Source organism: Parastagonospora nodorum, assembly GCF_000146915.1.
Source record: "Parastagonospora nodorum SN15 chromosome Unknown scaffold_14, whole genome shotgun sequence".
In the NCBI taxonomy this organism is placed as follows: domain Eukaryota; kingdom Fungi; phylum Ascomycota; class Dothideomycetes; order Pleosporales; family Phaeosphaeriaceae; genus Parastagonospora; species Parastagonospora nodorum.
This window is the reverse complement of record NW_001884562.1, coordinates 469604-485279: the sequence shown is the minus strand read 5'-3', so window position 1 is coordinate 485279 and position 15676 is coordinate 469604. Positions and strand designations below refer to the sequence as shown.

At 55.8% G+C, this 15676-nt stretch overlaps 7 protein-coding genes across 7 annotated transcripts; 4 read left to right on the top strand and 3 right to left on the bottom strand.

Annotated features, from left to right (window-relative positions):
* Positions 1 to 293: 293 nt before the first annotated feature.
* Positions 294 to 2417, top strand: SNOG_09199 (hypothetical protein; the record flags this gene model as incomplete). The annotated part of the gene is made up of 1 exon (XM_001799448.1): positions 294 to 2417. The coding sequence occupies one exon, from the start codon at positions 294 to 296 to the stop codon at positions 2262 to 2264; it is 1971 nt and encodes a 656-aa protein (XP_001799500.1). The 3' UTR covers positions 2265 to 2417.
* A 37-nt stretch (positions 2418 to 2454) lies between these two features.
* Positions 2455 to 5523, bottom strand: SNOG_09198 (hypothetical protein; the record flags this gene model as incomplete). The annotated part of the gene is made up of 7 exons (XM_001799447.1): positions 2455 to 3496; positions 3748 to 3837; positions 3936 to 4348; positions 4399 to 4777; positions 4901 to 5082; positions 5266 to 5288; positions 5390 to 5523. The coding sequence occupies 7 exons, from the start codon at positions 5521 to 5523 to the stop codon at positions 2612 to 2614; spliced, it is 2106 nt and encodes a 701-aa protein (XP_001799499.1). The 3' UTR covers positions 2455 to 2611.
* Positions 5524 to 6068: 545 nt separating this feature from the next.
* On the top strand, positions 6069 to 6636 carry SNOG_09197 (hypothetical protein; the record flags this gene model as incomplete). The annotated part of the gene is made up of 2 exons (XM_001799446.1): positions 6069 to 6105; positions 6173 to 6636. The coding sequence occupies 2 exons, from the start codon at positions 6069 to 6071 to the stop codon at positions 6634 to 6636; spliced, it is 501 nt and encodes a 166-aa protein (XP_001799498.1).
* A 579-nt stretch (positions 6637 to 7215) lies between these two features.
* On the bottom strand, positions 7216 to 8711 carry SNOG_09196 (hypothetical protein; the record flags this gene model as incomplete). Its single annotated transcript, XM_001799445.1, has 2 exons — positions 7216 to 8641; positions 8692 to 8711. The coding sequence occupies 2 exons, from the start codon at positions 8709 to 8711 to the stop codon at positions 7216 to 7218; spliced, it is 1446 nt and encodes a 481-aa protein (XP_001799497.1).
* Positions 8712 to 8959: 248 nt separating this feature from the next.
* Positions 8960 to 10980, top strand: SNOG_09195 (hypothetical protein; the record flags this gene model as incomplete). The annotated part of the gene is made up of 2 exons (XM_001799444.1): positions 8960 to 9100; positions 9151 to 10980. The coding sequence occupies 2 exons, from the start codon at positions 8960 to 8962 to the stop codon at positions 10978 to 10980; spliced, it is 1971 nt and encodes a 656-aa protein (XP_001799496.1).
* Positions 10981 to 13971: 2991 nt separating this feature from the next.
* SNOG_09194 (hypothetical protein) lies at positions 13972 to 15156 on the top strand (the record flags this gene model as incomplete). Its single annotated transcript, XM_001799443.1, has 2 exons — positions 13972 to 14976; positions 15025 to 15156. The coding sequence occupies 2 exons, from the start codon at positions 13972 to 13974 to the stop codon at positions 15154 to 15156; spliced, it is 1137 nt and encodes a 378-aa protein (XP_001799495.1).
* An 87-nt stretch (positions 15157 to 15243) lies between these two features.
* On the bottom strand, positions 15244 to 15426 carry SNOG_09193 (hypothetical protein; the record flags this gene model as incomplete). The annotated part of the gene is made up of 2 exons (XM_001799442.1): positions 15244 to 15323; positions 15393 to 15426. The coding sequence occupies 2 exons, from the start codon at positions 15424 to 15426 to the stop codon at positions 15244 to 15246; spliced, it is 114 nt and encodes a 37-aa protein (XP_001799494.1).
* Positions 15427 to 15676: the final 250 nt, after the last annotated feature.

The following is a 15676-nucleotide window of genomic DNA, read 5'->3' as shown; positions in this document are numbered from 1 at the left end:
GTCTGCATGGTGACGGCTAGCGTGTAACCTCGAGCTCGGATCGCCTCGTCGTCATGTGAAAACATCAGCGAACCCTGCCAGACCTGCGGCATTACAGTACCCAGTTGCTTTGCGGTGCCACACAGCCCTCGTCTTTTCCGTCTTGTACATAATGTCTCTTCCCTTGCTTTCCAGCATGTCCGCGTAATTATTCAACAGTCCAATCTCGCCGTTCGTAATACCCCCCCCTTCGAGCACGCCTCATCCCGCATTCCCGAGTGGGCCGAATCTCTCCCGCCAGGGCGCCGACCACGATGCATATCCCCACTGGCACGCGCACACCCGCCCATGCAGACACATGGCCAGCATGGACATCCAAGAAGAAAGGCGGGTACGACGAGAACTGGAGCAGTCTGATCGGCATCATCACCGCGATAGTCGGCAATGTGCTGATTTCCTTTGCGCTGAACATGCAGCGGTACGCGCACATACGGCTCGACAGAGAATGGCAAGCGAAGGAGCGGCAGCGCAAGAAAAGAAGCATCAACGGGTCCAGATTGCTCGAGGACGATGCGACAAAGGCGAGCACCGCCGCGTCGGAACTCGATCCGCTGATCGCGCAGCGCCCGGAGTTACGGAGTGAGGACAGTAGCAGCAGTTCCGAGGGCGGCGAGGAAGAGGCGTATAAGCAGAAGTCTTACCTCAAGAGTCCGTATTGGTGGGCGGGCATCATTCTCATGACGGTTGGCGAGGCGGGGAACTTTCTTGCATATGGATTCGCGCCGGCGTCAATTGTGTCGCCGTTGGGTGTTGTTGCGCTTATTTCGAATTGCATCATCGCGCCGTTTATGCTCAAGGAGCCGTTCCGGATGAGAGATGCGCTGGGCGTGGTTATTGCAGTTGGAGGCGCGGTCACGGTCGTTCTCAGCGCGAGCGATAACAATCCGAAATTGGGGCCGGGAGAGATTTGGAAACTCATCAGTACTTGGGAGTTTGAGACGTATCTTGGTATTACGGTTGGATTGATGGCTGTGCTCATGGTGGCGAGCAATCGTTACGGGGACAAGAACATCTTGATTGATTTGGGACTTGTTGGGCTGTTTGGTATGTGGAATTACGCCTGCCACGGATTTGCTGGTCAGAATGCTAACATGAATATAGGCGGATACACAGCACTTTCGACAAAAGGTGTTGCGTCTTTACTGTCCTATACCCTTTGGCGCGTCATCACCTTCCCAGTCTTCTACCTGCTTCTAGCCATCTTGATCGGTACTGCTGTTATGCAGATCAAGTATGTCAACAGAGCTCTACAGCATTTCGACGCTACACAAGTAATCCCAGTCCAATTCGTACTCTTCACGCTTTCAGTCATTCTCGGATCTGCCGTCTTGTACCGCGACTTCGAACGCACGTCCGGCGACGACGCGGGCAAATTCGTCGGCGGCTGCGCGATGACTTTCCTCGGAGTATGGTTCATCACTACCGGCCGCCCACGCCGAAACGACGACGACGACGAGGACCGCGAGCCCGAATCCGAAGACGCAATCAATCTCGTCGCAGAGCCCTATCGCGACGGCATCGACACAACCGGAGAAACCACCCGCCGCTCATCCACCGTCCTCGACCCTTCCCGCCCCGTATCTAGTTACGACTCCCGCCCCTCCACCCCTCAAATAACCACCAAATCCATCTCCTCAGACGCCCTCAGCGCCCTCTACCCCATCCCCGACAATCCCACCAACCCCTGGGCCCAATCCACCCCTCTCGACCTTTCCCGCGCCCCGCCCTTTGACCGCCACACATCTACCCCCATCCTCCCCTCCGAAGCCGCCCCGCCCCCAGCCTCCATCTCAGACCCAGAACTCGTGCCCCCACGCACACCCACACGCGGCAAGAGCTCCACCGAAGTCCCCACCACACCGACTACCACGCCGCAACTCCGCCGGCTGCGCACCAACGAGCGCCTCGCTCGCAATTCCATGGCCGGCGGGCCCCTGCTCGCGAGCCCCTTGAGCACGACGCTCAGCGCCATGGTGCAGGACCTCAAGCGCTCGGGCAGCGTGCGGCGCGAATCCGTGCTTGGAATCGGCGCGAGCGACGAGTTGGGCGGGCCGCTGGATAGGCGGCGCACGGGGCCGGATGATGAAGACGTGCCGATTCCGATTCGGAGGGGGAGGAGTTTGAGCGGGACGCTGGGGGAATTGTGGACGAGGGGAGCGAGTTATGTGCAGGGGAAGAGTAGTCGGGAGGGATTGAGGGATGAGGAGAGGGGTGATGGCGAGTAGTACATATTGATTTTGGGATAGATTTGAGATTTATAGGCGTTTGGGAGAGGTGGGATTTACTTACATACCCACGAGCGGCGTTGTTGGGTCGCGGCTTGCTTGCTTGCATAGCGTGCACTACACATTGGAATCAAGACTATGATTTATACACGACATCATCAGGATATGTTGTGCTCAGGTGAAATGATCTGCAAAGGAAGTGTTGGACCTGCCGAAGCCGCTGATCCAACTGCGCTCGAAGTGATTTGTGCCTAGGAAAAACTCTGAGCCACTGGACAGACCCGACCAGAAGCTGATGTATGTGCTGCTTTATTCCCTCCCGTAACGCCCTAATAGCACGCTCAAGATCACTTCTCCACAGCAACGGGCGTGCCACTCCTGCTCAAGCCCGAGCCGCCAGAGCTATCTTTCCTCGCAGGCGTCGCACTCCGACTACGTTGGCGCTCGCGCTGCTTCTCCTCAATCTTCGCGCGTTCCCTCGCTTCCTCCACCAGCCTCTTAGCCTCGCGGACGTTGCGCATAGTTCGACTAAGCTTGCCCTCCTTCCCATCCTGGATCTTCTGCAGCTCGCCGCGGGCTTCGATGTCTTCTTTAGTCTTGGTGACGAAGCTCTTAAAGCTGCCTTTGATGTCTCGTCGGAGATCCTGACCTTCGTCAAAGATGCAGTCGCTGTCACGTATTGACTTGACGTTCTCGACGCGGCGTGTGAGATAGAGCGTAGGGCGGCGGTATTGGTCTTTTCGCTGGGCAATGATGCGCTGGACTTCTTCTTCGTAGGCGGCTTCGTAGACGTTTATGTCTACGTTGGAGGGCGATTCGGACACGATGCATCCTTCTTCGGGCTGTGGCACGGAATCCTCACCTGTTCCGATGTTGAGGAAGAGTGTGTCTTCAAGAGGGTCATGGGCATGACCTTTGCCTAGCGTGGGTGTCGATGGGCCGGAGTTGGTGATTACACCAGGTAGAGTGGTGCTTTGTGATGGTGGAGGGCGAAATGACATGTTGTCATGGATGACCTTCGTGTCGGGAAGGCTGGGAGAGTTGGGACTGCTTGTGCTTAGTCCTCTTGATATTTGCCGCTTTCCAAGTGCTTCTCCCCGAAAGCCTGGCTTCACGTAGGCCATGCTATCCATTTTGGAAGGTGTCTTGCGGTTCTGGTCGTCGATCCTAATCTCATAGTGCACGCCTTCTGTTGCGAGTGCGCTCTCGACCGGTCGCCGATTGTCTGTGTCCTGCGATTTGGATTTTCGTAGTATTGAAGGCCGCATGGACAGCGGTGGTTGAACGATGCGTGAGGCACTACCGAGGATGCCCTCTAGTCGTTCCGGACGCCGCCTGAAGAGCAGCTGCTTAAATCTTTTCACCGCACGTACCTATGAAGCATCAGTATAGTGCTGTATTTGTAGACATCAAAGGAAACTCCGTTTCCAGGATCTTAGAGAGACTTGGTGATAAAAGTAGAAAGAAAGCGGCGCACACTTACGACTGTCACCAAATGACCCATGTTGCCTGTGATGGCGGCATTAACCTCTTCGTCAGTAGGTGGCTCGATGATGACAGCGACATTCTCCGACTTGGGGAGTAAAGGGTCCGTCCCGTGTTGAGTGACCCACGGATGTTCCTAGGCTTGTCAGTGTCTGCTTCTCAAGGTGAAGGATTGATTATGCTGACCCGTATCTGCTCCAATGTTATCCGTTTCTTGGGGTCCTTCTCAAGCAATCTCTTGAGTAGTTCCAGGAGTTCGGGGTTGCAGGAATCGTCGTACTGAGGTTCATCATTTCTGATGGCTTGATAGAGTTCGAGCATGCCGTGTTTCTCGAACGGTATCCTACCGAATAAGAGACAGAATAGCGTGCAGCCCATGGACCATATATCTGCAGCTCGTCCCGACACTTCGCCGTGTTTCGCGACGCAGAGCTCAGGTGGCATGAATGCAGGTGACCCAGCAGATTTTGCTGTTTTCATTTCTCCCTCTTTATCGAACATTTCTGATACACCAAAGTCGACGATCTTGAGCACGTCTTCTTGCGTCACGAGGCAGTTGTCCGGCTTGATATCGCGGTGGATTATACCTTGGGCGTGGACTGTTCCTGTGTTAGTGGTGGAATGGCAGGTGATGTCATCAACAACATACGGTACTCGAGGCCTAATACCATGTCTCGAAACCAGCAACGAGACTGCTCTTCGGTGTATGGATCTGCGCGCTCTTCGAGACCTACCTGCATCACGACGCCTTTCTTGCACATTTCCATGACCATGTATAACGAGTCTTCTTCTGGATCGTCAAGCACCTCCATCAAAGACACGAGGTTTGGGTGATTGAGCTTCTTCATGATTGCGATTTCTTCTTTGATCAGCTCAAAGGCATTGTTCTCTTCGGTAGTCGAGTGTCGATGCAGGGGAGAGTTGAAGCCTATGCCTGCAGGAAGCGCTCTCCGTCGGGCACTCGGTCGACGGAGGAGGTTTGACTGTGCCCGTTTCCGCAGGCGGGACTTTGAGAATTCCTTGACGGCCTGTATTGAAATGCGTTAGCATCATCCTGTGTACCAGTCCTTGCAGGTAACGCGCATCGACACTTGGGCATTTCAAGTACCCATTGCACCTCTCCTAAATGTGTAGTAGGCTGGTCTTCTCACATATTCTTGCCCATACTGGTCCACGGCAAGGTGAACGGCCCCAAACGACCCGCGGCCAATTTCTTGTTTTACCAAATATTGGTTGATGCGATGTTGGGCAGTGCCGTCATCTTCGCTGTTGCTGTACTCTGAGCGCGCATTGAATGTTTCCTGCACCACGTCAGACGGGCATTCAATGCAGTCTTGAGTGCAATTGCGCAAAGAATTTTCTTCTTTTTCAAAAACTCTTCGCAAAACCTGGCTGGAAGCTCCGTATATGTCTTGGCGCAGTCGGTTGGTGTCGCGCGACCGGCACTGGGGGCTTCCAGAAAAGGCTATTGGGGGCCAAAAGTCATGTGATGTGTGGTGTGGGAGGGCATGCGCACCTTTACGCGTCTCGTCGAGGAAGCTGCGCGCTTGTGGTGTCGTAACGGGCTCTGGTATGCGGGCGTTGACCTGGTTAACGTTAGCAAACAACTACGTCAACGGTGCCCCGCGGAGCAGTCGCACATGTACTTGACGGGCGGCGGTCTCTCGTCGTCTCCAATGGCAGGGACGTCGAGCTTGGGGCGGGAGGTGTAGATTCGAGGGACTTCGGATTCGGAGTGGTGCTTTGCCAGGGCAGAGGGCGGGTGCGACGACATGGTCGATTGTCGGGCTAGGCAAAGTGGGTGCAACAATGTCGTAGTGATAAGGTTGAGGGGAGGCCTGGACTAGGAGGAAATAATATGGGGAAGAGACAGCGTCAGCCTGTCATATCAATGCAGCTCCAAGGGGATCGTTCTCCTGGGACCGTAAAAAGACAGCGGCGGGACTATGCACGGCGAGAGCATAGGTTGCGGTAAAGTGCTAAGGTAGACGGGAGAGGGGCGCTTCCCACCGGCCATGGCCATTGACCTCCTCCAGCCTCCACACCTCGCAGAATTATCCCACCACGCGCTTCTCCTCGTCAGCCTCCCAATGCATTGGGCTCCACTCTGTGCCACTCTGTGCAGGGTAGAACGTGCATCTTCGCCCCATTGACGAGCGTGACCCTGCCCCGTCGCAACTGCCCATCGGTTCGCTGAGGTGAAGGCGGCTTGGCGAGCTCGATAACGTTGCGCTCTCCCGCCCTCTCTCCGCGCTTGAACCACTCCAGGCCACCAGACCGACCACTTGCAGTTGTCTGACGCCATCGCCGGTCATCGCCATGGTGCTCTACAGCTTCTACATCTTTGATCGCCATAGTAAGTCGGCACAGTTGCTGTATACCGTCTCCAACGCCCTGCACGCCGCTGACCGCATACGTACCAGCCGAGTGCATCTACTCGCGCCGCTGGACACCCCGTCCCGCTTCCTCGGGCAAGTCTGCGCGCCCGCAATCGGCGTCGAGCATCACGAGCAATGGGGATAGTGCCCCCACGCGCAAACCTCTCACCAACTCCGACGACCAGAAGCTTGTGTTTGGCCTCGTCTTCTCCCTGCGCAATCTCGTCACCAAGCTCGGCGGCGACGACGACACCTTCCTCTCCTACCGCACCGGCGAGTACAAGCTCCATTACTACGAGACGCCGACCCGCATGAAGTTCGTCATGCTCACAGACACAAAGGTGAACAACCTGAGGCCGTATCTCCACCAGATCTGGGCGAACCTGTATGTCGAGTATGTCGTCAAGAACCCATTGGCGCCTACCGAGCATCCGTCTGGCATCGGCGTTGCGAATGAGCTGTTTGAGCGAGGGCTGGAGGCCTTCATCACTGCAGTGTTGCCGGTATGAGGTTGAGGTGGACGAGGGCACACTACAGTGAAGGGACACGACCCCAAACTGCAGTCAGATCTTGCCGTGTTTGCTCCAAACATCGGATTAGCGAACATGCAGGGATTGCACCCACAACCAGTCGTTCGCGGTGCTTCACTCTGAATCTTACGTACATCTGAGGTTCGGAAACAGGCTAGAAAGTGTGGGCTTCATGGAAGTCTACTTCCCTTGCATCAGCCAATGTATACAGTAACAACGCACGACGAACGTAGTTGAGCAGGGCCACGGCAGGGAACCCCACGATATCACGGCCAACGGCTACCCCACATTCTGCACACAGCCTCACTCCAAGCTGGCGATCCGGCCGCTACCTCTGCAGGTACCCAGCCTCGATGAAGCTTGAGGATCCAGGTCGCAGATCCGCCAGGTCTAGCCGGAATAGCGCCATGTCGTTCAGTAATTGCAGTAGGCACACAAGATATGATCAAACAATCCATCATTCATTGCCATATCCTATCTAGCTTTCCCTGTGGGTATAGATTTTATCATCATGTCTCCTCAGAACGCCATTACAAACATTGCCCAGATCATCATCGCTCAAACAAACGTAGCCTGTGTCTTGGGCCTGCTCACCCTTGCGGGCCCAAGCCCCTGTCTCACTTCATCCAACTGCTCCAAGCCCGTCTGCTGCTTGCCCTTCTTCACCCTCCTCTTCCCCGCCACATGATGATTCCCCAAGAAATCGTCCATGATGTTGTCGAAATCGCTTCGCAGCTCTGGCGCTTCGCTGCTCGACCACTGACTCATGCCGCTCATCTTTGACATGCCTGACATCTTGCTCATTCCAGACACCATACTCGCGTCGTCCGGGAAGTCGCCGAAGCCGTCGTCAGCATAGTCTTCTTCGATCTTGTCGAACCGCTGGTCGAGTAGGGTGAGACCTTCGGTGCGGTGCAGGGCCGAGGACGACATGGAGTAGCCGGATGTAGATGTCATGGCGCCTTTGCGTTTTTTCTTGCGGCCGCCGGCGGTGAGCGCCGATGCTCCCGTTATGATACTTGACTCCATGCCCGAGGGCGCGGTGGGCTTAGCCGTCTTCCCCGCCTTCACATCATTCTTGAATTTCTTAAACTCCTCGAGATACGCGAGGTCGCCTTCTTCAGCCGCGGCGGGTGCTTCGTTGGGTGCAGGCAGCGAGTCTGGATCTGTGGGCGCGGCTTTGGGCTTCGGCGACGAGGCTTTGATCGTGTCGTCTGATTCCCAGCCCTCGTCTTCTTCGTCGAGGAAGCGATCCACGGCGTTACGATCCTCAACATCGTATGTGTCGTCCCACTCGCGCTGATCGACTTCGTACCCGTCTTCTGCGAGCGCGGCGAAGATGTCGTCCTCGTCGTCGACGTACGCATCATCCTCCAGCGCTTCGAGGACCTCTCGTAACCGCGGATCCATGTCTGGCTGGAAACCGGCGATTGCGTCTGGGATGTTTTGCTGGTCTTGATATGTGGTTTTGCGCACGAATTCTGAGGGCGCCATGTCCTCGCCGAAGACGTCGCTCACGCTGCTGATATTACTGCTGATACTGAGTCCCGCCTCGCTCTTTCGGTCGTCAAGCGATACATTTCGTAGCGCGTCTGCCAAATCTAGCTTTTGCTTGCCCTTCTTCTTTTCGGCTGGTGCTTCGACGAAGTATGCCTCTCCCCCACCGCTGCCCAGATCGCGCAAATGCTGCATATAATCGTACTCGGTGTCGTCGTAGTAGACGCCATAGTTGGCAGCCTCTCCCTCATTCTCACGCACTTTGGCTTCGTATTCGCTCTCTAGTTCCCTCCGTGACTTGATCTTGCTCCGGCCTGTGGCTGCCGAGTACTGTGATGCTCGTGAACTACCCGCTGGCTCAGAGTCCTCGCGCATGTTCGCGGCGCCGGTCTCGGCGAAGACCATTTGCGGTGCATCCTCATCGTGGATTCGGGGGTCATTCTGGGCGCGATGGACGAGTCTGTAGTTGATGGCGGTCTTCTTGTCGCTGGGGAGGGGTTAGCGGGGTACTTTTGCGAAAATGCACGATCAGCATACATGAACTTGCGACGAGGCATCTTGACTGCGTGTAGAAGTGATTGATTTCTTCAGTTGTTTCTTGGTGGCGGGCTACGGAAGTCTGGGGAATGGCGCTGACAAAGTATCGGTCAAAAGTTGGGCTGGCGGCGGCTCCAAAAAATTATTTTAGGCGAAAAGGGTCTGGTGAATGACGTGGGGCGACTTTTTCTACTCGACCCCTCTTACCTGTGGGACGCGATAGCAGAGTCACCACAACACCACGCGATACCCGAAATCAACCGCAAAAATGGTGCTCGCTAAATCGAAGAAGAGCGTCGGGCTGGGCAACAGCCTGATGAACGATAGGTTCGGCAAGGGCAAGGGCGCGGACATGCGCAGAGGCGCCTTTCAGCAGGGCATCGAGCGGACAGGCCAGAATGGCGAGAAGGTATGTAACAGACTGCGCGCAAACAAAGGCGAGATACTAATATTCTATAGTACATCACCAACGAGAAGAAGGAGGCATCATGGGTGAAGATGCGCTCCGTCACAGAACAGGGTGCTCTCGATGACTTCCTTTCCACGGCCGAACTGGCTGGCACCGACTTCACTGCAGAGAAGATGAACAACGTCAAGATCATACACAAGGACCAGAAGAACCCATACTTGCTGTCTGCCACAGAAGAGCGCAATGTCAAGCGCAAGCACAAAGAAAACAAGAACCGCCTGACCGTCCCCCGACGACCAAAGTGGGACGAAAACACGACGCCACAGGAGTTGGACCAGGCCGAGAGGGATTCACTACTGCTGTGGAGGCGAGGCCTCGCTGAGCTGCAAGAGAACAACGACCTGCTCATGACACCTTTCGAGCGCAATCTCGAGGTCTGGAGGCAGCTGTGGCGAGTTATCGAGCGTTCGGATTTGGTAGTGCAGATTGTAGACGCGCGACACCCACTGCTATTCCGATCAGAGGATTTGGAAGATTATGTCAAAGAGGTGGACTCCAAGAAGAACAACCTGTTGTTGATCAACAAGGCCGACATGATGACGCTGAATCAGCGACAGGCATGGGCCGACTACTTCACTGAGGCTGGGATCAACTACAAGTTCTTCTCCGCTGAGCTGGCGAAGGAGATGAACGAGGCCCGCGCGCTCGAAGACGAGAGCGAGGAAGAGTCGGACGATTACGAAGATGAAGACGATGTCGAGGAGGTCGATGAGGAGGGTGATGACTTGGCGAAGGAGGCGAAGAAGATCGACTTACAGGACAAGCAGGAGGAGGACGCGAAGTGGGTCGACGAGGAAGCAGTTGACGTACCAGCATCAGAGGAAGACGAGCGAACACGGATATTAACCACCGAAGATCTTGAGTCTCTCTTCCTTGAGCACGCCCCAGATGTTGACACCGGACCCGGTGGCGAAAAGCGCAAGACGTCCATCGGTCTAGTTGGTTATCCCAACGTCGGAAAGTCGTCCACGATCAACGCACTCATCGGCGCAAAGAAAGTGTCAGTCTCAGCAACACCCGGAAAGACGAAGCATTTCCAGACCATCCACCTGAGCGAAAAGGTCGTCCTTTGCGATTGTCCTGGTCTCGTCTTCCCCAACTTCGCAACCACCAAAGCCGAGCTCGTCTGCGCCGGCGTCCTCCCCATCGACCAACTGCGCGAGTACACCGGCCCAGCCGGCCTCGTCGCGCAGCGCATCCCCCAACCCTTCCTTGAAGCTCTCTACGGGATGAAGATGCACATCCGCCCCCAAGAAGAAGGCGGAACCGGCATCCCCACCTCCGACGAGGTCCTGCGCGCATACGCCATCGCCCGCGGCTTCTCAACCCAAGGTCTCGGCCAGCCTGACGAGTCGCGAGCAGCGCGATATGTCCTCAAGGACTACGTCAAGGGCAAACTCCTCTTCTGCCACCCCCCACCCGTCGATCCGCCTATCGATCCTAAGGCTTTCAACCGAGAGCTCTACGACGAAAACCACCTGCCGGAGAAGCGCAGGCGTCATCTCGCCGCGGCAGCAGACGATGACGCTTCGCTCATGGACGACGACCTCGACTTGCCTGCTGTCAACAGCGCGCCCATGCGCGGCGAGAAGTCCAAGGGCCTGGACAAGAAGTTTTTCGGGCCGGGACAAGGTATGGCGAAGCAGAACTTGCCGTTCCACCACAAGTACAGCGAGCAGGGCAAGGAGCTGAGTGGCCGGAAATTAAAGCAGATTACGGCACTAGAGAAGGATGTGGATATGAGTGAGTTGCAGAACGGCAAGAAGCATTTCAAGGCGAATAAGAAGAGGGCGAAGAAGGTGAAGACGGAGTACGACTAAGTCACTTGTTGGACAAGGTTGAAGGGAAGGGAGAAAGGTATGAATGCATGATTTTGGTGTTTGGGGCGTGCATATCCACTGGTCCAGGTTTTTCTACCACCTACAATCACGGAATAAAAGAAATGATTCACGATAAAGATACACTTGTGCTCACCTCCATCCTTTCCACGTAACGCGTACCTTTCTTACCCCAAAGAATCAATGGACATACCCAAGCCTTTACGCATCTGATGTCCCATCCACCCCTGAAGAACGCCTGCAAGCGATCGGCACCATCTTTCGAGTCAGGAATCAAGCTTCGCGGGTAGCTGCAGTGGCTTGCCCCAACGTGGCGTCCGAGAAACGATCTTCTGAGGGTTTGTTTGCGCTAGAGTTGTGTCACCCACGGGTCTCGGGAAGTGTGCAGAGTTGCCCAATGAGCTGGTGAATCTGAGCAGGATGACTTTGAGGCATTAACAGTGGAAATGCTGCTTTGGGATGCGGGACGTGGTGAGTGCTGTTGGTTCTCCGGGCTTTTGGTCCTGGAGGATGATCAATCTACACTGGGACTATTCTTAGTACAGGACATGGCCATTGATGGATGGATGAAGTGATTGAGAGTGACATGGCATGATACGTGTGTAAAATTCCGAATCAGGCAAGTACATGCTCTTGCACTTCTTAGATCCAGCCCGGCAAACTGTCAGCTTGAAATTTGCCCAGCTGCTTCAGCTCCCGTTATACGAGATAAGCACCGGGCGAACATGCAGGTGAGAACGGCATGTCATACGAGTATCGATCTCGCGGGCACCATCGCCAGTGGATCATCCGACGCACATGGCAAGATGACGAGTGCGTCTTTTATGGCCTGCATGGGAGACCATACATGGGTACTTGACACCCTTGCTGCTGTAATGCTGTCTGGTCGTACAAGTAGCCAATAGCACCGAGCGAGTCTTGCCATGTAACCTTTTGGTCCCGAGTGCGTGGCTCCTGTCTGCACCATGGATCTGACGAGGTCAGTGCGAGCTTCGCGTAACGGTAAACCGTGCGTGCATGTAGGGCCTTGCGTCAAAAGTGTGGACGTCAGTCGTCGATTGCACAGGAATATGGCAGGTGGCGGATGCGGCGTAGATGACTGGACAGTGGCGGGCGTTTCGTCGTTGTGCTGCGTCGGCTCGGTGCAGTTGCGAAGCGGTGTGCATGATGTGCTGGACGAAGACTGGTAGATATGCGCCTAGATTTGCGCTATACATGTACCTGGGTTGATGCGGGGCATAGTACGAAGTAGGTAATGTCGAGTACATTGCCCTCGGTACACGGTACGGCATGCAGATGCTGCATCCTTGCATGTCTCAAGTGTCAAAAGCTTGCTGAGGTACGTTCATTAGAAACAGATGTTCAAGATACATGGACCAGATTTGGAGTCCTGTTGGTCGTCGGGATCAAGGTCCGGTTCGCTGGACCAATGCAAGTTTCCGTAGTTGTGCCACGAGTTGCCGACGCGGCCCCGTCATCAGCGCAGGGAGATTGGCCATGGAGAAGCACCTGCAGCATGCAATATGGTGCCGAACGGCCCTTCCCAGAGGCGTCTCGTCGAGTCACAGAACAGCGAGGCGTGGTTGCGTCACGATGGCCGTAGATGAAGCGCGTGAGGCCGTCCGGAGAACGGGCAGCTGGAAGCTCACAGGCCATGCGGCGGCGAGGGCATCCTCGGGAAGAGGAGATTGGTGTACCTTGGATCCGGGAGTGCTAGTACGTCAACGTTTGCAAATTGTGGGACAGCAGAAAACGTTTGTTTTGCTCGTGCGGAGGACGTGCTCGCATCGCCATCGAGCGTGAGGATCTCCAGGCCAGGCTGCTGTGCAGGCGTCACAGGTCACCCGCACGCAGCACAAAGAGGTGCTAAGCTCCGCGTGCCGTGGGCTTGTCTGCGCCTGCGTGATGACCGCGAGCTTGGCGCTGGCTTGGAGACGGCTGCAGCGGTGTTGTCTTATTAATAATGTGCGGTCGGCAAGCGTTGGACGAGAACAAGAGGGGATTGGGAAGATGAAAATGCCGCAAGCTAGACTGCAATCTGAAGGCCGTACACGGAGCGAGGCTGTGCAGACGTTACCCCTCAAGTGCTCGCACAATAATTCAGCGAATGTCCGCCCATATTTGAGCGCAGCCCAGGTCGCCAGAGTCGCCCGAACGCACCTTCCTCCCAGTTCCCGGGTGTTGTGTTCTGCGCGGCCGCGCCTTGCTCGCGAAACGACGACATCATCCTGCGTCGGCCTGCTCAGCCACACTGCCACACTTGCGCTTGCACCTGCCCGCCCTGTGCCTGCGCGTGAACATTCAAATCTCGACGACTGCCCACGGCGTTTGTCAGCGCCACCAGGGCATCCAGCGCGCCGCTGTTCTGTCCGCCTTTACGCCGGCAAGCTCCTCTGCGCCCGTCACCGTGTTTTCCTATAAATCTGCCCACGCCCAGCACACGCTTCCGAACCTGATCTCCGTCACGGGCCGCCGCAGAACATACGCCGTTTTGAGAGCCGTACAATAACACTCTGGGCTTCACGCCCGCGAGACACCTGCGTCTCAGAAACAATTCCCACACTTCTTCCCCAGTTATACGACCCACAAGCCGCCTAGCCCCACCGCCAGCAGCGAAAAGCAGGAATCATGGCCGCCGCCAGCAAGCAGTGCCCCCTCGGGCGCAACTTCAAAACCCGCCGCGTCACCTGTGGCTTCGCCGCCCACCTCGACGGCCTCTTCTGTACACTCGCAGCCCGAGGCGGTAGCACCACTGCAGCCCGATCAGCACTCCGGAGACAGCAGCCTGCAAGCCGCCGGCGAGGCTGCTCTTGCAGCCAAAGAAGCCAACCATGACGTCGCGCCTCAGTAGCATGCTGGGTGTGAACGCGTCCTCAGGCTGCAACTGACTGCAGAGGAGAATCGGCGAGGTCAAGGCTGTCAACGGCAGCTTCAGCGAGCGATCGCCCGCAGCCTTCGCGCCAGACCTCGGTCATGAAGAAGGACGGCCGCCCCGATGCGCCATATAAACGCTTCTGGAACAACGAGGACGGCACCCACGAGCACCACCTCAAGGTCGCCAAGCGCCAGGAGAAGCTGTCCGACATGTTCCAGAGCCTGATGCTGGGCAAGAAGAAGGGCGAAACCCACGAGGACCAGCCCCTGAGCCTCATGGCAAACTGGGTCGACGTCATGCGCAACGAGAAGGAGAAGCTCGCGGAGCAGAAGAACTCTGGCAACCACTTGCCACAGACACTGGTGCAGAAGTATGGCAAGTGCCAGGAGGTCGTTGGTCGTGGAGCTTTTGGCATCGTCAGAGTTGCACACAAACCAGACCCCAAGGATTCAAGACGCGAGCAGCTGTACGCTGTCAAGGAGTTTAAGCAACGTCCAGGAGAATCTGCCAAGCGCTACCAGAAGCGCCTCACATCCGAATTCTGCATATCATCCTCGATGCAGCATCCAAATGTCATTACCACGCTAGATCTCCTGCAAGACGAGAAGGGCACGTACTGCGAAGTCATGGAATACTGCTCAGGCGGTGACCTATACACTCTGGTGCTTGCGGCCGGTCAACTAGAGGTCGTCGAGGCCGACTGCTTCTTCAAGCAGCTCATGCGCGGTGTTGAGTACATGCACGAAATGGGTGTCGCCCATCGCGACCTCAAGCCCGAGAACCTGCTCCTCACAAGCCACGGATCCATCAAGATCACCGATTTCGGAAATGGAGAGTGCTTTCGAATGGCTTGGGAAAAGGAGGCGCACATGACTGCTGGCCTATGCGGTTCTGCACCGTACATTGCACCCGAGGAGTATGTCGACAAAGAGTTCGATCCCCGCGCTGTCGATGTCTGGGCCTGCGGCATCATCTACATGGCCATGCGGACCGGACGGCATCTGTGGCGTGTCGCACAAAAAGGCGAGGACGAGTTTTTCGACCGCTATCTCGAAGACCGGAAACAGGAAGAAGGTTACCGACCTATCGAGGTATTACGAAGGGTACGTGTTGCTTGCCCTCAACCTTTGCACTTTGCTAACAAGCCACAGCGTCAATGTCGCAACGTGATCTATTCTATCCTGGACCCAATTCCGGCTCGCCGCCTCACTGCTCATCAAGTCCTCGCCTCTGAATGGGTTTCCGAGGCCAAGGTCTGCCACGCTGGCAACGAGGGCTTTTAATGCACCCGAAGGCTGGTCCTCGAAACTTTCAGGCCGCGCATGCGTGTGTTGCCTACCTAAAAGTCTTTCTAGGCATGGTCCGACAGCTCAACGCTGGCCTGACTCTGGCACAGCGTTGATGATCCCGGACTTTGATTCTTCACGACACTCGATCTTGAGCCATTTACCTACTTCCTTATACATTGCTTTTACGCGACATGCTTTCTTGCGATACGATGATACCTGGCAAGACATACCCTTTTTACGATTGATGCGAGCATAGCGGAACATTTCGGCGTCGGACTCTTTGCGCGAAGCACCCACAGGCAAGGCATCTAGTCGGTTCAGCACTACGACTTACATATGGTAGAGATAGACGACGGAACGGACTTTGGACAGGCGACACGACTAGGGATTCTTTGAGTGGCGGTTTGTAGTCAACCTCACTCGCTTGTAATGGTCTTATTTCAGTATTCTGGTTGCGTGTGGATAGGCAGCCTTTCACGAATCTCTTTATACTTCACAGCACGCACGATATTAC